We start from the raw sequence: 21,063 nt of genomic DNA, 5'->3' as shown, positions 1-21,063 counted from the left end.
AACCTCACTTACCTTGGCGTACTCAATCTTGAGCGTACAGCAGCCCGAGTATATATCTGCTCCATTCAGAGAGGCTTTGGCCCTCTGAGCACTCTGGACTGAATCAAATGTGGGAATAATTAAGGAAATAAGAGCCTAACAGAACAAGCAAGTGGCGGAAACTACCTTCAAACAGATGTGCACGACAAGCAGTTTAAGATTTTAAGAGAAAATGTGACAAACTGAATTCAAACAAAGTAAAACTAACAAGTTTTTGAAAATAAATCATTTTCTTTTTTTTTTTTATAGAGAAGGACTCTATACTTTCCCACTTTTGCTAGTAGGAACCATTTTAGCCTGTAAAATTTTAACGTTCACCACACTAATAAAATTCATGTTAATTTACCCAAAAAGGAGATTTTTTTCCTAATATGGATAAAAAAAAAAATGTTTTTAATTCACAGGTTAAAAAAAAAAAAAACTTTGATGCTGAAAAGACTAAAATAAATTGTCCAAAACTACTTTGTTAATTGTTTTTATCCATTAGACATGCATTAAAAGGATGTCCCATTCTTATGTGTGTTTGTGGTGAATTTTAATTGTAATAGATGTTGCAGAATTTAATAGATGTACCACCTCAACATTGACTCATAGATCTATAAAGTGTAATAAAAATGAACATTTTTATTTGTGAAAATTTATCTTTTTTTCTTTTTTTAAGTATCTAGGTTATTAAAACTCAATAAAACAATATTGTTATTGTTTTAGATATAGAACTGATATCAATATAGAACTGATATCAAAAATGTTCAAACGATTTGAGGAAATGCTGCAAAATGTACAACTATATAAAATCTAATTTAACTCAACTTTGCATTGCTCAAATGTGACGTTTGTGCTATTACTAGTAACTTTTTCGATTGTTCAAACTGAATTTCTAATATAAAAAGGAAACTTAAATCTAAAACAGTTTTCATTTGCTCCTCACAAGCTCAGCCAGCAGCCGTAAAGGATATTCTACCATGGCCTGGACTCCGTTTTTCCTGAAGATGACGATTCTTTGAACTGGACCGCAGTTGTTGCAAATGGTATATAGCACATCCTGCCGGATAAAGAGTAAAAAAATCAATAAATTACAATACACGATAACTTAATGATCATCGGATAAACATACAGACAGACATGTGAGTGAGTGACAGTGCGTTACCGTGGTGATGGGATAAATAGGATTCATGATTGTGAATAGCAAAACGTTATTAACACTGCGGGAGTCGTCGGGATTCCCAGGCCGGGAAATCTTCTGACTGGTCGAGTAATTCACAAAGGCAGGGTTTCCAGCGATGTAGATCTGGTTGTCATTGGCGTAGGTCACGGCATTGCAAGAGCCGCTCATGTCCTCATATTCCACCAGGGCCTGGCGCTTCTGGGGCATCAGCACTACATAACTACAGAAATATGAAAGGAGTTTAAGGCTCGATTCCTCAAAGTGATGGAAAGTCATGGAAAGACAACGAGGCAGGTCACAACACGCATATTACCTAATGGTTCCAAACTCCTGAAGGGCTTCGACGAGGTCTGCTTCCAAAACGCCATCCACGAGCCCTCGTACGTGGACCACAAGGGATGGTAGAGGTTTGTGGGGGTCATCGTAGCCCTCCTGCAGAACAGAATGGTCGAAATGAAAAGGGCAACTTCACCCACTAATAATAACCGCATTATTATGCAGGAATTGAGCGCATAATAAGTCATTTATAGTGGTGTGAAATTGTAACCAGAGACCAGTTCACATCAGTTTTGATGGGAACCAGAAAGGTAAAGGCGAGGCAGAACAGTCCCTAAAAACTTTACTATTCCAAATTTTCCACTATTCCCCCATCATCAACATTCCACATTAACACTCAGAAGACTCGTATAGGTTCTCTGGTGGTTCTGGGTGGTAAATAAAATGTGTTGTAGTCACGGCGACGTCTGGTTCCCATCACCACCATTGTAAAGCCATCTGAACCATTTCACACCTCAAACACTGAACTGTACCGCATTTTCTAAAACAGTGGGTGGGATTCCCCTTTAACGCACCTTGAGTTGGGTGGACAGTAACGACCTTAAACATTATTAGCTAGTTATGTGTGTATCAATCATTAATAAAAAGGGGCTATTCGTTAATCTGGTTATTAACAAGCAACATAGCTTAGTACCAGGCCTGAAGAACCAGGCCTGAAGCTGGCTTCATATTCGCCAGGTCCTTTTTGTCGAATTTTCCGTTCCACCTTAAAAGGTGCACCGGTCACATTGAGACGCAGGAACATAACCGCTGCACTGTTTAAGGTGGAACGGAAAATTAGCTGCGGGACTACTCCAGGCTAGTAAGCACTGCTAACTCGCTATAGCCACATAAGCTACGTTCATTCATCCGGCCTGCTGGGTAGGAGCCTTCAAAGCAACATAAGGCTGCATTTCTGCCGTTTTAGTGATCTAACGTTAAATTAAGGCAGCGTTCCTGAGAAGGTCTGTGCGCCCAGTACCGTTAAACCCTCCGGGGGGGGAAACCCAAACAAAGACCGCTAAGCTAGAAGCTAATCTGGGTCATGGCTACAAGCTAACGGGCTAACTGCTCTTCCGAGCTCAGCCTCAAAAACTATTTGGAACTAAAAGCGCCATAGAGCGCAAACCCGTCCCCGGAGGACATGAACCCCTGACACTTGCCACTCCACCGTCGTTGTCAGTTTTCTGGCGCTTGGTCGCCCTGCCGCCCTCGCTGTAGTACCGCGCCGCTTGCGTAGCCATGTCGTCCCGTTAGCCGTTCCTCACAGCGCGATAATGAAAATGGACGAAATATACGGGGACCCGTGGACCCGCCCACAGCCACCTTCTATTGGAGGGAACCGCTGACACAGACGCCCACTGGCAAGCATACAACGTCACGGAGCGCTCCCTGATTGGCTACTGCAGATTCTCCCCATCGGTTGTTGGAAACGCAGAGAATAAAATATTTTACGAAGATGTGATATTCGGGGTTTTTAATATCTGTGAAGGAAAAGGAAGAAGAGTCTGTTCTGAAGAGCACCTTATTATACTTTTGGCAAAATTTCAAGTACATTTAATAAGCGTTCTCCTTTTTAAATTTGTATCTACCTAGTATTTCTGCTTTAGTCAATACTAAAACATTAAAGACCTGTGAATTGTTTGAACCCCTAGCAGTCTTTTTTCTGCTATGTGCATTCCACTTTTATATATATATATATATATATATATATATATATATATATATATATATATATATATATATATATATATAGTGTTTAGCATCACCCACTCATACCAAAATTACAAGACTGTTTTTGTTGCTTGAAGTCCCATTACACACACACACACACACACACACACACACACACACACACACACACATATATATATATATATATATATATATCATATATCTTGCTGTTGTCGGAACAAAACATTGTATCTCCAAGATAGTAACTTTACAGGAAAAGGAAAAAACCTTTACTGTTAGTGTAAGTCAATGGAACCACATTTTTTTCCAGGACACTTTGGGTCAGTTATTTTAGTCCATTCATCATGAAATTTACACATAACGCAAAGGACAACAGGCTTTTTCAAATTATGTCAAAAACTGAAAAAAAAAACGTGAAAAATGGAAATACATGGTTTTCTTCCAACAGCAATATACATATTATATATATATATACATATATATATATATATATTTATATATATATATATACACACACACACACACATATTTGTGTGTAAACATCACCATATGACATCACAATGTGCTTTTCTGAGTATACTGTGGGTTTTGTAGTTAGAAACCACTTAGTAAAGCATGCTGAACTCTAAAAAGAGCATAATTGGATCCATAGGTTTTAATATTATTTTTAAAAATACTGGTTCTAATTTATCTGCTAGAATGTTGTTTTATGAATATGTCCAGAATTGGTGTGTGCTTGTATTTAGAGTGGAGTAGGTTGTAATTACAGACAATACATTTAAAGTTGGCATTCAAATGAACTCCAGAACATTTTCCCAACGTAAAATAGCTTTAAATTCTGGGAATATAAGAGAATTTAATTCTCTAAAACCACAATCAGAAGTGAGTAGAGCAGACTGGCCTGTTACTTCCGTGAAATAATCACGGCACTGAAAGTAAATTGTTCGTATGCAACTAGACTAAAAGTACAAAACTCCGCCACTTCTTCTACATTTTTGCATAATTTACACATCAATTGCACAAAGGTGTAAACAGAGTCGTTCAGAGGGCTTTGGTGTGAAATGCTCCATTCTAGACAGGTGATAGGAACCAGACGTCCACCTCTAAAAGCTCCTCACAGAAAGTTCCTACATGAAATGTTTATGAATGCACTGCCTGATGACTGAGACGCTGTTTTACGATCGTTTTGGTTCTAAAACAAAAGCACATGCAAAGCAGTAGAAAAAAAATAAAAACATTATTTCTGATTTTCCACTATTTTACCATCATCAATGTTTTATATAGAAGTCAGGAAACACTTGTAGGCTCGCTGGTGGTTTTGGCTAGTAAATAAACTGGCTGTGGAGTCTCTACAATCAACCATTTCACACCAAATCACTCATCTGTTTAACTCAAACACTGAATTATCAGTTTTGAAAAATTGAGAAAAAAAAATCCTTAGAAAACCACAATGGAATTTTTCATGATGCATCTATAAGACCAGTCTTGTGCTTTTAATCCACTTTAATAAGAAAAAATAATAATTAAAATGTAAAAACATTCTAGTGCACTTGATTACTTAATTATATGCAACTGAATGAATGTAACCCGTCACTACCACACACTTCTGACCCAGCGTGTGAGGTTTCAGACAGTGATCCAGATTTACGCCTCTTCTTGATTTCAAAACAGTAAATTAACCCAAGAAAGGGCTAAACAGGTCACGTGAAGGCATCTGTGGAAAGTTTAGAAGCCACTATGTTAAAGGAGAAATCAATCTTTTTTATTATTATTATTATTTCTGCATAATTCAGTGTTTGGTGTAATGGTTGACTGTAAACATGTCTTTACAGTGGTGGTGACTGACACCACTGACATGACTACAACACAAATATAGCAATCTCTAGGTTTTTTAGACTGGAGCATTTCACACCAAACTGCTCGGAATGACTCTATGGGAATCATGATCTGATCCAGGTTTCCGGTAACATTTCATCATGAAAACAAAAGAAATCTACTGCATTTCTGGGATCCTGCAAATATGCTTGTCTAGAACAATCTGCCAATATAGATTAATCAATATTACAGTACTTCATCTGAAATAACCCGTTTGCTCATACTGAGGTCTGTGTGTATGAAATGTAAACAAAGCAAGCGGATAAATTTCCACTTCACACAAGCTTTCCTTCGTTCTCCATTCGTCCACTCGAGAACCAAATTCTTTCACATCATGCCATGAACTCTTTATTCGGTTTTTGTTCGTTTCCAGTGTACATCTACAAACCAACCAGGGGGGTAAAATAAAAAAAAAGAGTGAAAACAAAAAAATAGCCCTTTTATACCTACTGTCATTTCATTCCAATCACTATGTAAGACAGAAAAATACAAAAATGCATAATTAAAGAGCAAAAATATACTCGGCTACTACTTTCATGTAACGGGAAACAAAAAAAAAAAAAAGGAAAACTCAATGAAACCGAAACGTCATACGACAGAAAGTAGAGGAGAAGAAAGCTAAGTGAGATAAGAAGGTAAGGAAGGGAAGTCATTTGGGTTAGGGGTTCTTCTCCTGCCGCTCGTCTCCAGGGGTGGGGCTGTTTTTCTGGCTGGGGGATCTGGAGCGGCTGGAACAGACAGAAATAGCAGATTCAGTGCAGAGAACGTGTATTCGACACAAAGCCACAGCCATTCAAGAAACCTTTCGCAGCTCCACCCCTGCTCTCCTTTAACGGCTCTGCTACAAGACTATACTCTCTCAACTATACTCTGGAAATCCTTCACTGAGTAAATAGTCTGACTAGGGCTGTCAATCAGCTCAACTGGATTTCTTTGATCTGTAAAATGGATCAGCAGCAGAAAAATTCTCTATGTATATAGTGGGGCAGTCATGGGCTGAAGGTTAGGGAACAACTGCTCCCTGGGTGCTGCGGGTAGGGCTGCCCACCGCTCTGGGCAAGTGTGCTCGTGTGTGTGTGTTCACTAGTGTGTATGTGGTGTTTCACTTCACAGATGGGTGAAATTTCCTCGTTGTGGGACTAATAAGGGTCTCTTAATCTTAACGCAAAACAATAAGGGTATATAAATTTACTTCCATAAAGTAAATTATTTGCTTGTACAAATAAACATTAACATTAGAATAAACAGCCACGAACTATCCTCATGATTAGGTGTACATTTACAATCATCACCCAACATCTAGTTTATCAAAACTATCCTTCATTAAATTAAATCAACTGCTGCTGATGTGCACAGAGAAAACAGGAAACTAGGACAGTCACTATCAATTATATTAGTGATACCAAAATTGAGCAATTATTTTGATGTTTACTTAAACAATTATACACATGTTTATAGCAATGAGTAATCATACATGTGTTTATAGCTAAAATCATGCACTTTTACTTTAAATACATACAATTTGCGACTACAAGCGTTTGTGCAATCCTGCTGTTGTGTTTTCTCTCTTTCAGTGACATACACTAAAGCAGCACGAATGGCTCCCCCTTGTGGAGAATGTTCACACCGCTTTATCCGGCAGGCTAATGACCTGCATATATATTTTTCATTCAAAGTAATCAATAAGCAGATGAACATGCTTAAAGTAAATTTTAATCGATTATTTTTGTTAAATCAGGTGACCAAAAGTTTTTATTTGCATGTACCTTCCCTGAACTATCCGTATTAGGTATGATTATTTTTGTATATTCAATTGTTTTATAGTGTGTTAAATTATTCTTAATATAATTTTGATCTACATCCTTTTTTCTACATTTTGTTCATTTGATTTTCATAGTTTTTCTGTCTAACCTCCTAAGTAATCGGTGCATTTCTTTATCGATTACTAAAAGAAACACATGCTTAATTCAGACAACACTAAAACTGCTACCTCAAGCTTAAAGGGCCCATATCTTTTTCATGCATATTAAAATAACAGTTTGACGTAGGATGTAGGTGTCAAACCGTACAGCTCACTCCCCAGTCTACGCACAGAAAGACAGCTGCAAAAACGCTGTTTTATATTTGTTGATGTCACAAAAATGAACATATTTACATGTATACACGTATTCAACCTACCGAAGTTTAGCATCACCCACTCATACCAAAATTATAAGAAATTAATTACGACTTTTTTTTGTTGCTTGAAGTCCCACTACACACACACGCACACACGAAAAATGTGTGATATGGACCCTTTAAAAATTTTCTACCTGCCTTCTGATTAATTTAGAGCAGAATCTTCTTAAACTACAGTATAAAAGAACAGGGACAGAGCTGAGAGTAACTTCAAAACACAGAATAAAGAAGACGACTTGCTTCAAGCGAGTCTGAGTTTGCAGGCTGCTGTTGACCGTGAGCATCAAGAGTGCTTCATCTCATGACAGTTCAGAACCCAAGAGCACTGATCTCATATGTTCACGACCCATCTACACAAAAAAATCCCTCATTCTCTCTTCTTTAACAATACCACCAGGAACATGTCCTCTAATTACTATAGCTGGAATCCCTCTTTCATGTCAGAAAAACCCAAAGAAGCCCTAAAACCAGGGTTAGATAACTGAAACACACAAACATACAGACACACAGCGCTGCATGTGCGGCTTACTTTCACATGCAGACTCTCCCTCCGTCTCAATACTGTTAAATGTGCCCTCGTCGAATTCATCTCATGACAAGCACAGCCCCTACTTGGACAAGGGGACAATGAGTTCTAAGAGGATATGAGCATATCAGTATAAACAGATAACTGATTTAAAAAATTCTGTTTGCAAAAAATGGTCCTGGACAGATATTTACATCCAGATACTTATGTGGACCAAGTACAGTGCTTCTATACTTGAGTAAAAGTATGTAAAATTGGTAAAATACTACTCAAGAACAAAATTACATGCTTGTGAATGACCTAGTATAAAATGTAAAGGTATTTTCAAATCCGACAAGTCTTTAATTGACTAGTAACTCCACTTTAAATAGCCCTCATTGGATGCACTACTCAACTTGGAACTAGCACTCAATTAACTCTTGACTTGGACTAGTCCTTCATTGATTCTTGACTCAGACTAGTCCTTCGCTGATTCACAACTCGACTCGGACTAGTCCTTCACTGATTTTCAACTCGACTCAGACTAGTCCTTCGCTGATTCACAACTCGACTCGGACTAGTCCTTCATTGATTCTCGACTCAGACTAGTCCATTGATTCTCGACTCAGACTAGTCCATTGATTCTCGACTCAGACTAGTCCTTCATTGATTCTTGACTCAGACTAGTCCTTCATTGATTCTCGACTCAGACTAGTCCTTCATTGATTCTCGACTCAGACTAGTCCATTGATTCTTGACTCAGACTAGTCCATTGATTCTCGACTCAGACTAGTCCTTCATTGATTCTCAACTCGACTCAGACTAGTCCTTCATTGATTCTTGACTCAGACTAGTCCTTCATTGATTCTCGACTCAGACTAGTCCTTCATTGATTCTCGACTCAGACTAGTCCTTCATTGATTCTCGACTCAGACTAGTCCTTCATTGATTCTCGACTCGGACTAGTCCTTCATTGATTCTTGACTCAGACTAGTCCTTCATTGATTCTCGACTCGGACTAGTCCTTCATTGATTCTTGACTCAGACTAGTCCTTCGTTGATTCTCAACTCGACTCGGTCTAGTCGTTCATTGACTCTCAACTCGACTCGGTCTAATCCTTCACTGATTTTCAACTCGACTCGGACTAGTCCTTCACTGATTTTCAACTCAACTCAGACTAGTCCTTCACTGATTTTCAACTCAACTCAGACTAGTCCTTCACTGATTCACAACTCGACTCGGTCTAGTCCTTCACTGATTTTCAACTCGACTCGGACTAGTCCTTCACTGATTTTCAACTCGACTCGGACTAGTCCTTCACTGATTTTCAACTCAACTCAGACTAGTCCTTCACTGATTCACAACTCGACTCGGTCTAGTCCTTCACTGATTTTCAACTCAACTCGGTCTAGTCGTTCATTGACTCTCAACTCGACTCGGACTAGTCCTTCACTGATTCACAACTCGACTCGGACTAGTCCTTCACTGATTTTCAACTCAACTCAGACTAGTCCTTCACTGATTCACAACTCGACTCGGTCTAGTCCTTCACTGATTTTCAACTCAACTCAGTCTAGTCGTTCATTGACTCTCAACTCGACTCGGACTAGTCCTTCACTGATTTTCAACTCGACTCGGTCTAGTCCTTCACTGATTTTCAACTCGACTCGGACTAGTCCTTCACTGATTTTCAACTCAACTCAGACTAGTCCTTCACTGATTCACAACTCGACTCGGTCTAGTCCTTCACTGATTTTCAACTCAACTCGGTCTAGTCGTTCATTGACTCTCAACTCGACTCGGACTAGTCCTTCACTGATTCACAACTCGACTCGGACTAGTCCTTCACTGATTTTCAACTCAACTCAGACTAGTCCTTCACTGATTCACAACTCGACTCGGTCTAGTCCTTCACTGATTTTCAACTCAACTCAGTCTAGTCGTTCATTGACTCTCAACTCGACTCGGACTAGTCCTTCACTGATTTTCAACTCGACTCGGTCTAGTCCTTCACTGATTTTCAACTCGACTCGGACTAGTCCTTCACTGATTTTCAACTCAACTCAGACTAGTCCTTCACTGATTCACAACTCGACTCGGTCTAGTCCTTCACTGATTTTCAACTCAACTCGGTCTAGTCGTTCATTGACTCTCAACTCGACTCGGACTAGTCCTTCACTGATTCACAACTCGACTCGGACTAGTCCTTCACTGATTTTCAACTCGACTCGGACTAGTCCTTCACTGATTCACAACTCGACTCGGACTAGTCCTTCACTGATTTTCAACTCGACTCGGTCTAGTCCTTCACTGATTCACAACTCGACTCGGACTAGTCCTTCACTGATTTTCAACTCGACTCGGTCTAATCCTTCACTGATTCTCAACTCGACTCAGTCTAGTCGTTCATTGACTCTCAACTCGACTCGGACTAGTCCTTCACTGATTCACAACTCGACTCAGACTAGTCCTTCACTGATTCTCAACTCGACTCGGTCTAGTTGTTCACTGACTCTCAACTCGACTCGGACTAGTCCTTCACTGATTCACAACTCGACTCGGTCTAGTCCTTCACTGATTCTCAACTCGACTCGGTCTAGTCGTTCATTGACTCTCAACTCGACTCGGACTAGTCCTTCACTGATTCACAACTCGACTCGGACTAGTCCTTCATTGATTCTCAACTCGACTCGGTCTAGTCGTTCATTGACTCTCAACTCGACTCGGACTAGTCCTTCACTGATTCTCAACTCGACTCGGACTAGTCCTTCACTGATTCACAACTCGACTCGGTCTAGTCCTTCATTGATTCTCAACTCGACTCGGTCTAGTCGTTCATTGACTCTCAACTCGACTCGGACTAGTCCTTCACTGATTCTCAACTCGACTCGGACTAGTCCTTCACTGATTCACAACTCGACTCGGTCTAGTCCTTCACTGATTTTCAACTTGACTCGGACTAGTCCTTCATTGACTCTCAACTCGACTCGGACTAGTCCTTCACTGATTCTCAACTCGACTCGGACTAGTCCTTCACTGATTTTCATCTCGACTCGGACTAGTCCTTCACTGATTCACAACTCGACTCAGACTAGTCCTTCACTGATTTGTAACTAGAATCAGATGAGTCCTTAATTAATTTGTGCTTGCATGAAATGACTTGTGAACATCTCTGGCTAATACAGCAATGGAACATCGCTTAAGAAGTTATCAGAGCAAGTCGACGAGGGCGTGTTCAAGACAGTATTGAAGCAGAGAGGTTTTCTGATTCTCTCACTCACTCACAGCGGTGTTAATCAGTGCATGCTGCGCACACGCTCAATATTAAGCAAATGTTTACAAAAAAATCTGTGTGTTTCTTTTTTTAAACTATAACCAGGGCTCATATCAAGAAGGACATTAACTCTTGGGTTTTGGTTACCTTTAGGAGACAGTGGCGGAAACAACATACAGAGAAGCGACGGATGCTAGAACTCGAAGACACACTCGGAGGGTCTTGAAGTCTGATCTCTCGCCAGCTCTCTCTCCTCTCTCTCTCTCTCTCACACACCCTTCTCAGAAGCTAAGCAAGAAGGCGGAGCTTTGGAGGGAAGGGGGGCATTCTGGTCTGCAGTAGTAGGAGTAGTAGTAGTGCATGGGTTCAGGGATAGGAGTGGGGTGGGTGGAACAACTGTTTGTGTACGCGCAGGAGGCGTCTCGTCAGAATTGTGCGTCGGACGACCTCTTTAAATCACCGTGGCGGAGGCTGATCTCAGGTAAGCTCTTTTGTCACCCTCCTGGAGGACGCTTAACACGGCAAGGATGAACCCTGGTCAGTGCTTGAGCCGTCGACTCCCACACTCTTTAGAAAAAAACAAGAACAGCCTGCAGCAATTGGTCACCGGAGTCTGATCATGACATTTTTGTTTTTTGTTTTTGGAGATTTGCGAACTGTAGCTAAGCAACATGAGACTGAATCTGAGGGAGAAGAGAGAAGAGAAGATTCCCCAAGTTTTATCACACGCCCCTCCCTCTACCACCCTAAAAACTACTAGCTTTTAGAAGTATGTATGTGAGTTAGCTCTGCATCTAAGCATGGGCGTGGACAGGTCATCGTAGACTGGGTGAGGATCCCCAGCCACTTTACAGAAGTTTAAATATGATAGCAATGAGCTGGGCTTGTTTTCTGGAGTTGGTCAAAATCCCTAACTTCTAATTTTCCGCTTTCCCTGCAACTGCTGGGTCCGTCCATCTCCGCCGAAGGTCGTCCATCTGCGTAGTCAGGCTGGCTTACCTCTGGTGTAAGCCGGCCTTCCTGTGTGCATGTATGGTGGACTAAACCAAACTCTACAGCTATAAGAAGCAAGTTCATCTAATCTAGCTGTTCGTGTATGTCTTAATCTGTAAAAGAAATGGGTCTAAAATACATTCTAATCCACATCATTTCATTTATCATAGACAAACAACATGCTTTTAAATAATTAAACAACTGAAGCATCACAGAAGAATTACAAGGTAAAGTAGATATGAAATGGTTGCAGAAATCGCAAAGAACATAAACAACTACCTGTCCCTCTTGGGGCTGGGAGAGCGGGACCTGGATCGAGAACGAGAGCGGGAGGCCGATCTGGAGCGAGAGCGAGATCGAGAGCGACTGAAAGGAAAACAAACCCAATTCTGAAGTAAGGACTGGTTCACACAGAGCATAACAACTGGTAACGGTCATGGACTGATGCCTTACCTCCGAACCGGAGTCCTAGACTTAGAGCGGGCTGGAGAACCAGACCTTAACGGTTAGGACAGAAGGAAAGTTAGTTTGTTCAAGTTGATTGATACTGAGCTCAAGATGACCTTCATTTACTAAAACACACAAGTACAACCCCAATTCCAATGAAGTTGGGACGTTGTGTAAAACATAAATAAAAACAGAATACGATGATTTGCAAATCATTTTCAACCTATATTCAATTGAATACACTACAAAGACGAGATATTTAATGTTCAAACGGATAAACTTTTATTGTTTTTTGTAAATATTCACTTATTTTGAATTTGATGCCTGCAACACGTTCCAGAGAAGTTGGGACAGCGGCGTGTTTCCCACTGAGTTACATCACCTTTCCTTTAACACTCAATAAGCGTTTGGGAACTGAGGACACTGATTGTTGAAGCTTTGTAGGTGGAATTCTTTCCCATTCCTGCTTGATGTCCAGCTTCAGCTGCTCAGCAGTCCGGGGGTCTCCGCTGTCATATTTTGAGCTTCATAACGCGCCACACATTTTCAATGGGAGACGGTCTGGACTGCAGGCAGGCCAGTCTAGTACCCGCACTCTTTTACTACGAAGCCTCGCTGTTGTAACACGTGCAGAATGTGGCTCGGCATCGTCTTGCTGAAATAAGCAGGACGTCCCTGAAAAAGACGCTGCTTGGATGGCAGCAGATGTTGCTCCAAAACCTGTATGTACCTTTCAGCATTAATGGGGCCTTCACAGATGTGCAGGTTACCCCTGCCATGGGCACTAACACCCCCCACACCATCAGAGATGCTGGCTTTTGAACTTTGTGCTGAAAACAATCCAGACAGTCCTTTTCCTCTTTGGCCCGGAGGACACGACGTCCAAGATTTCCAGAAACAGTGTGAAATGTGGACTCGTTACGGGCGTTCAGTGCTGGTTTTCTGCCTTGCCGCTTACTTGCAGAGATTTCTCCAGATTCTCTGAATCTTCTGATGATATTATGGACTGTAGATGATGAAATCCCTAAATTCCTGCAGTTGCACGTTGAGAAACGTTGATCTTAAACTGTTGGACTATTTGCTCACGCAGCTGTTCACTAAGTGGTGAACCTCGCCCGTCCTCTCTTGTGATCGACTGAGCCTTTCAGGGACGCTCCCTTTATACCCAATCATGACCCTCACCTGTTTCCAATCAACCTGTTCACCTGTGGAATGTTCCAAACAGGTGTTTTTTGAGCATTCCTCAACTTTCCCAGTCTTTTGTTGCCCCTGTCCCAACTTCTCTGGAACGTGTTGCAGGCATCAAATTCAAAATGAGTGAATATTTGCAAAAAACAATAAAGTTTATCCATTTGAACATTAAATATCTCGTCTTTGTAGTGTATTCAACTGAATATAGATTGAAAATGATTTGCAAATCATCGTATTCTGTTTTTATTTATGTTTTACACAACATCCCAACTTCATTGGAATTGGGGTTGTATATTTAAGGCCTATGCCTACTTTGAAAACTTATTAAGCACTTATTAATATTAAGAATTATATCTATGACGTACTATTCAGTATCTATGACTCAATATCAACTATAAGTTATACAGCATCTACTATGAATTATTCAACATATACTATGACTTATCCAGTAATTACTAGGTATTATTCAGCATTTATTATGAATTATTCAGCTTTCAACTCTAGAAGGCTAGTCCTTAAATGACTCATGCTTGCATAAAGTGATCATCTCTGATTAATACATGGAACAGAGTTAAATTACTACTGTATTATTACTGTATCTACTATGGATTATTTCATAGTGATAATGACCTATTCAATATCTAATATGAATTTTTCAATATAAACTATGAATTATACAGTAATTGCCATGAATTATTCAGCATCTACGAATTGCTCAGTAAGTACTATATATTATTCTGTATCTACTATAAAAGATTCAGGAACCGCTATGAAATCCCTTTGCTTGACATAATGGCAGCTACTGCCACTGTTACCTCGCTGGCAGCTTACCTGCTCTTGCGCTTCGAATAAGATGGAGAACGGTATCTCCTATGAAAACACAAAGAAAAAGAAAATGCTGGCATCATATATTATATATTAATATATAAATATATTATTTGCTGGTTCACCCCAAATCAACATGACGCAAGCTGGACCTGCACAAGCTCTAGAGGGTTTAGTTTTAGAGGGTTTAATGTTAATAAACCATTTCAATACAACAGTTTATGCATTACAACACCAACTGAAGAGTAAAATGCCCTTTATCCAGGGTCCAAACGAAACACTGAGCGACAAAAGGAAGGAAATATTTGGCAGAGTAATACAGCTCCTTCTGGAATTGTCATGGGCCACCCAGTTAATTCTTACTTAACACTTCTCAATACCTCATAACTACTATATTGCAAAGAAGAGTTCATCTTATATTAGAGTAGCTATTCCACATACTTCAGTTAGAAAATAATGATGAAATCTCTAACCGGTCATTGCTGCGACTTCGAGAGCGCGAGCGGTTGCGTCGGCCTCTTGACCTGGACCTGGACCGAGATCGGGACCTGTGAGAGAAAAACAAAACAAGGGAAGTGCAGCCGAAAGAGTTTTGTAGAATCGTTACAGACTGAAAACGAACAGCTGAACTGAGACTTTTGAACGTGCTTATTTTTGCCACCTCTAAACACTTCATTCCTCTTCCATGGTGCCACAGTTACTATCAAACCCACAGTCATTTTAACACAGGAAACTACTTTACATCATCTGGAAGCTGTCAATGTCTTTCGATAGGGCGGTGAACTTAGTTAGTTCTAGTCCAGATTCAAGCGCTCCATATGACAATGTGTAATGTATACAAATCTAACTGCCTTTAAGGCACATTGCATTTTATGTATCGTACAGCCCATTGTAAACAAAGGTTTCAAGTATTCTGATTAGAGCTGCAACAATTAATCGATTAGTTGTTGACTATTAAGTTAATCTGCAACTATTTTGGTAGTTGAATAATCAGTTCGAGTACATTTTTAATGGGAAAAAAAAGGAAATACTCTTTGATTTATGCCTTGAATATTTTCTGGTTTCTTTAGTCCTCGGTGACACCAAACTGAGTATCTTTGGGGTGTGGACAAGAAAAGATATTTGAGGACATCATCTTGGGCTTTGGGAAAAAATGATTGACATTTTTCACCATTTTCTGTCAGTTTATAGACCAAACAAGTAATCGATAAATCGAGAAATTAATGAAAAAGAATTGGTAGTTGCAGCTTTAATTCTGATGTTACATTTTTGTTTTTTTGCCCAGCTTTATCCACAACATTTATGAGATCCACAGGATAAAAATATTAATACAATAACAATATATGATATGAAGGATAATTTATATTTTAATACTATATATATAGCCGTGCCATGTCATGGGACAGGAACTAGTTTCATGTAGGACCCCCGATAGCTTGGTGAAGTGCAGCAACCCGACAACTCAAGTTGGCACCCACCATCATGCCTCGTTTGAATTCATATCACCTTGCCATCAGTATGCTGGCCACTATTCAACCTTACCTACAAGATAACTCACAACTTATACAGGTCTGGGAGTGCCCAAGCTGTGCCCTGAGGTAACACCACTTCATAATCAATTTACATATTGCTATCCCATGACTTTTGGCACATCAGTGTACGATACAACACAATCGAGCATGATAGGCAATACAGTACAATTGAGCTTAGTAGACAATAAAGTACACTAGATTACAACAGAGCATGTATAATGGAATATAATAGAGTATACAGAATAACAGAATACAGTAGGGAATGTTACAGCACGACATACAGTAGAATATAGCAGAATACAGTAGAGAAAGACTGTCAGAAAGGAAGTCTGTACCTGCTCCGGCGTCCCCTTTTACTGAAGCGATAGCAGTCGTAGGCATAGTGGCCCCTGTCTCCGCACTGATAGCATCGATCACTTGGGTCAAACGGGCGGCGGCTTGGTCGGCCGTATCGGCTCTTGCGGGACATACCCGTGGACAGCTCCACACGAATCCGAGATCCGCAGAGAACCCTGAAAACGTGGAACATGAGACGCAGAACATGAAAAACAGGTGTGATGACTAGGGACACACAGTGACATCAGAATTATACTAGTATTGGCCGATATTTCCTTTTTTAAATATTATTGGTATTCAGCTTATATTCAAAATCAATCTGACGACATGATTATTGTATGTATTGTAACGTTCAGGCAACGCTGTAGTCTCTCACAGCACTGCGCGCACAAACAAGACTTGCAGCTACTCAGCCCTTTGGTCGGCTCATTCAGAAGACAAAAACTGGCGGGATATTTTGATAGTTTAAACCACGTGAAGCTGAAGTCAGCTTCTTGTTCGAATTTTCCTATTCCACCTTAAATGGTGCAGTGGGCATGGAAAAATCTGGCGAACAGGAAGCAGACTTGAGCCTCATTGAATTGATTTGAATAACACTCTGTGCCCAAAATGTAAAAATATGTACATGTAAATATCAGATATTTTCAGAGGCATTGGCTGATATGTGCATGTAATATATTGGATATTTCCCATATTTCCCATATTGCTGCATTCTTAGGGATAACATCTCCATCCACTGGTGAAACAGCCCAGATAATACTCAGCATCATGTTCTTGTGTAAATTAGATTTTTGGTGGATTATTTATTTAAACGGATCCTTGTTTGGACTTTACAATAATAAAATCATTTTCTTTGTGTCTGCCAATTCCTGGATCCCGGAAACTTCAGAACAGTGACCGCACATACAAACTACCTACTTTCCATCCATTCCCTTCACAGCATCCTCTGCATCCCGGGCATCTTCATATTCCACAAAGGCGAAACCGGGTGGGTTCCTCGCCACCCAGACGCTGCGCAGAGGGCCGTAGTAGCTGAAAGCTCTCTCCAGCTCGCCTTTAGCTGCTCCGCTGCCCAAATCTCCAACATACACTTTGCATTCCAAGTTGCGGGAGGACCCGCGAGATGATGACGAGGAGTAGTACGACATCCCTCTCCTTATCTGCGAAAAGGAAGAATTAAAAAGCATTTGGCAAACCTGCCCCAAGTTTAAAAACAGCTGAACGTGTTTTTAACTTTAGAATTGTACTGGCTGCATCATTTAATACTGGTTCTCTATAATTTATACTGTTTTAATGAATTTTCGCTTTGCTTCTTTTATTACATTTCAAAGCTATCCTGATTTCTGTATTCGGTTTGAAAACGTACTGCAGAAATAATAATAATTATTGTTATGATAACAATATCAATTATTATTATTACTACCACAGCGTTCATAACATTTAGCTACACTCGTAAAAAACGCTTCTTCAGTATATAGAATAATTCAATTTAGAACCATGAGCTCTAAATACAACCAATCCATGTCTACACGGTTCTCTGTGTGTTCTGTATGGTTCTATGTAGCACCAATTATGTGTTCTGTATGGTTCTATATAACACCAATTATGTGTTATGTACGGTTCTATGTAGCACCAATTACGTGTTCTGTATGGTTCTATGTGGCACCAATTATGTGTTATGTATGGTTCTATGTAGCACCAATTATGTGCTCTGTACGGTTCTATGTAGCACCAATTATGTGTTCTGTATGGTTCTATGTAACACCAATTATGTGTTCTGTATGGTTCTATGTGGCACCAATTATGTGTTATGTATGGTTCTATGTAGCACCAATTATGTGCTCTGTACGGTTCTATGTAGCACCAATTATGTGTTCTGTATGGTTCTATGTGGCACCAATTATGTGTTCTGTATGGTTCTATATAACACCAATTATGTGCTCTGTACGGTTCTATGTAGCACCAATTATGTGTTCTGTACGGTTCTATATAACACCAATTATGTGTTATGTACGGTTCTATGTAGCACCAATTATGTGTTCTGTATGGTTCTATGTGGCACCAATTATGTGTTATGTATGGTTCTATGTAGCACCAATTATGTGCTCTGTACGGTTCTATGTAGCACCAATTATGTGTTCTGTATGGTTCTATGTAACACCAATTATGTGTTCTGTATGGTTCTATGTGGCACCAATTATGTGTTATGTATGGTTCTATGTAGCACCAATTATGTGCTCTGTACGGTTCTATGTAGCACCAATTATGTGTTCTGTATGGTTCTATGTGGCACCAATTATGTGTTCTGTATGGTTCTATGTAACACCAATTATGTGTTCTGTATGGTTCTATGTAACACCAATTATGTGTTATGTACGGTTCTATGTAGCACCAATTAGGTGTTCTGTACGGTTCTATGTAGCACCAATTATGTGTTCTGTATGGTTCTATGTGGCACCAATTATGTGTTCTGTATGGTTCTATGTAACACCAATTATGTGTTATGTACGGTTCTATGTAGCACCAATTAGGTGTTCTGTATGGTTCTACGTGGCATCAATTTTGTGTTATGTACGGTTCTATGTAGCACCAATTATGTGCTCTGTATGGTTTTATGTAGCACCAATTATGTGTTCTGTATGGTTCTATGTGGCACCAATTATGTGCTCTGTATGGTTCTATGTGGCACCTATTATATATTCTGTATGGTTCTATGTAGCACCAATTGTGTTCTGTATGGTTCTATGTAACACCAATTATGTGTTCTGTATGGTTCTATGTGGCACCAATTATGTGCTCTGTATGGTTTTATGTAGCACCAATTATGTGTTCTGTATGGTTCTATGTAACACCAATTATGTGTTCTGTATGGTTCTATGTGGCACCTATTATATATTCTGTATGGTTCTATGTAGCACCAATTGTGTTCTGTATGGTTCTATGTGGTGTCAATTATATGTTCTGTATGGTTCTATTTAGCACCAATTGTGTTCTGTATGGTTCTATGTGGCACCAATTATATGTTCTGTATGGTTCTATGAAGCACCAAAACAGGTTACTCTACTGTTACGATGTCAGATTGTAGCTATACAACAGAGGAACCCTTCAGGTGCTATGTAGAGCCATTTTCATGAAGGTTCTATGCAGAACCAAACAAAAAAACATTCTCCATCCACCTGAAGAACCATTTACGCATGCAAACGGTTCTATATAGATTTCATGGTTCTAAGCAGAACTACTATAGAACCTTGGAAAAATATCTTTTTAAGACTGCACTTATCTACACCGACATAAGCAATACGCTTATTTGTAGTTATCAGTAGCTGACAAGTCTGTAAACGCAGGTTAACAGCTGCACCGTTTAAGGTGGAACGGGGAATTAGAATAAGAAGCTAACCTAGCTAGATAATTAATATTATTAACCCAGTGTTAAACGTTTATACATGCTGAAATAAGATGTAAGAGCGTTTCTAATGTGAATGTTTCATACAGAGACACCTGCAGCACCGTGTCACTGTTCATTTTCGCGGTTATTGATCACCAAGCTGGCTAGGTTAGCTTAGCGTTAGCTAGCAAAAAAGGGCTGAGAACCAGGGAAAAGCTTTAAACACACCCTAAGCCAGCGGTGTTTAAAATGTCCATACGCCTTTATCTTTCTGTAATATCTTCAGTTTCTCGAGTGAAAGCAGAGGTTTAGCGGGTTTGGGTGATGGAGTGATCCGCAGCGATGGCTACCGGGATGTTTACGGATAGCCACGAAGCTAAAAGCCGCCAGCTAACGTACGATCACACGGCGATAATCACGGACCTCACCTCTTTGAGCTGACTTTTATATCCAGTTTCTCCAAAAAACACAGTTAAACAGAGCAGAACGGACAAACTAATAGGGTAGTTTAACTAACGAGCAATATCAGCCATAAAGAAGCGTTAGCAGGGTTAACTGCGCTCTCTCCGAGGCGAGTCAATAACAGGAAGCGCCCTCAGGGCTCACGGGGAGGTATCGGGCGATACTGATACGCGTCGATAGCGCGATATTTTCCGAATTTATCCCGATATCACGGTATCGGTTGATATTTAGACTCAAAGACTCAGATGTCTGTGGTGGTACAAGGAACCAGGTGACTATTATTACAACACAAATATAGCCATTTTATTTACCAGTGGTGGACAGTATCAAAGTAAATGTAATTGTTTTCTGTACTTACATAGTTTTTTGGTATCTGAACTGAAGTTTTTCCATTTTGTGCAACTTTTTACTTCCACTCCACTACATTTCAGAGTCTAATATCGACTTTTTCCTCCTACATTTTGAGAAATCTGTCGTTCCTTTTGGTTTCTGTGTTTATAAAAACGTAACATGTCAAAACGAAAGAAGCGCAAAGCCAGAGCACCAATCAGGGCCCAGCGGTCACTTTGTTTAGAGCTGGTTTTGACCTGTTGGTCATACCGACCCAGTGCAGCACGCGGTTCAACGTCAGCGCAGCAGCGTAAAACTTTGGGAGAGTCTGTTCAACATAAATGATGAACTAACCTAACTTTGTGTAAATAGAGCTCAATATAGAAATATGTCCACATATGCAGTCGAGACTGACGCGGCTTTTTTCTGAATTTCTACAAACACCATTTCATTTTATAGTAAATGAGTTTGGGCTGGTTTATGTTTATGAACAGACGCCTACAGATCAACATAGT

The 21,063-nt window shown here is 40.0% G+C and overlaps 2 protein-coding genes across 4 annotated transcripts in view; both read right to left on the bottom strand.

The window, feature by feature from the left end:
• The window catches only part of hnrnpl2 (heterogeneous nuclear ribonucleoprotein L2), a 19,458-nt gene extending 16,630 nt beyond the window's left edge, over window positions 1–2,828 (bottom strand). For both annotated transcript variants that reach the window (XM_017686812.2, XM_037530989.1), the window contains exons 1-5: window positions 2,683–2,828; window positions 1,518–1,636; window positions 1,187–1,424; window positions 996–1,081; window positions 13–109 (exon numbers count right to left, since the gene is read on the bottom strand). In XM_017686812.2, coding sequence (XP_017542301.1) covers window positions 13–109; window positions 996–1,081; window positions 1,187–1,424; window positions 1,518–1,636; window positions 2,683–2,763 — 621 coding nt within the window. In that variant the 5' untranslated portion in view covers window positions 2,764–2,828. The remainder of the gene's footprint in view (window positions 1–12; window positions 110–995; window positions 1,082–1,186; window positions 1,425–1,517; window positions 1,637–2,682) is intronic.
• Window positions 2,829–5,414: 2,586 nt separating this feature from the next.
• On the bottom strand, window positions 5,415–20,357 carry LOC108414043 (serine/arginine-rich splicing factor 7-like). Of its 2 annotated transcripts, XR_001856827.2 has the most exons (9): window positions 20,185–20,357; window positions 17,290–17,531; window positions 16,371–16,547; window positions 14,977–15,051; window positions 14,510–14,548; window positions 12,494–12,538; window positions 12,320–12,406; window positions 11,195–11,614; window positions 5,415–5,817 (listed from the first exon to the last, which is right to left on the bottom strand). XR_001856827.2 is itself a non-coding variant. In XM_017686813.2 (8 exons), exons 2-8 carry the CDS (start codon window positions 17,517–17,519, stop codon window positions 5,748–5,750), a joined length of 723 nt encoding a protein of 240 aa, XP_017542302.1. In that variant the 5' UTR covers window positions 17,520–17,531; window positions 20,185–20,357; the 3' UTR covers window positions 5,415–5,747. The 2 variants fall into 2 exon arrangements, 1 of the variants encoding a protein (XP_017542302.1); XM_017686813.2 differs by lacking the exon at window positions 11,195–11,614.
• Window positions 20,358–21,063: the final 706 nt, after the last annotated feature.

Source organism: Pygocentrus nattereri, chromosome 19 (assembly GCF_015220715.1).
Source record: "Pygocentrus nattereri isolate fPygNat1 chromosome 19, fPygNat1.pri, whole genome shotgun sequence".
Taxonomy (NCBI): domain Eukaryota; kingdom Metazoa; phylum Chordata; class Actinopteri; order Characiformes; family Serrasalmidae; genus Pygocentrus; species Pygocentrus nattereri.
The sequence above is the reverse complement of the archived record's forward strand: the minus strand, read 5'-3'. Positions and strand labels throughout refer to the sequence as shown.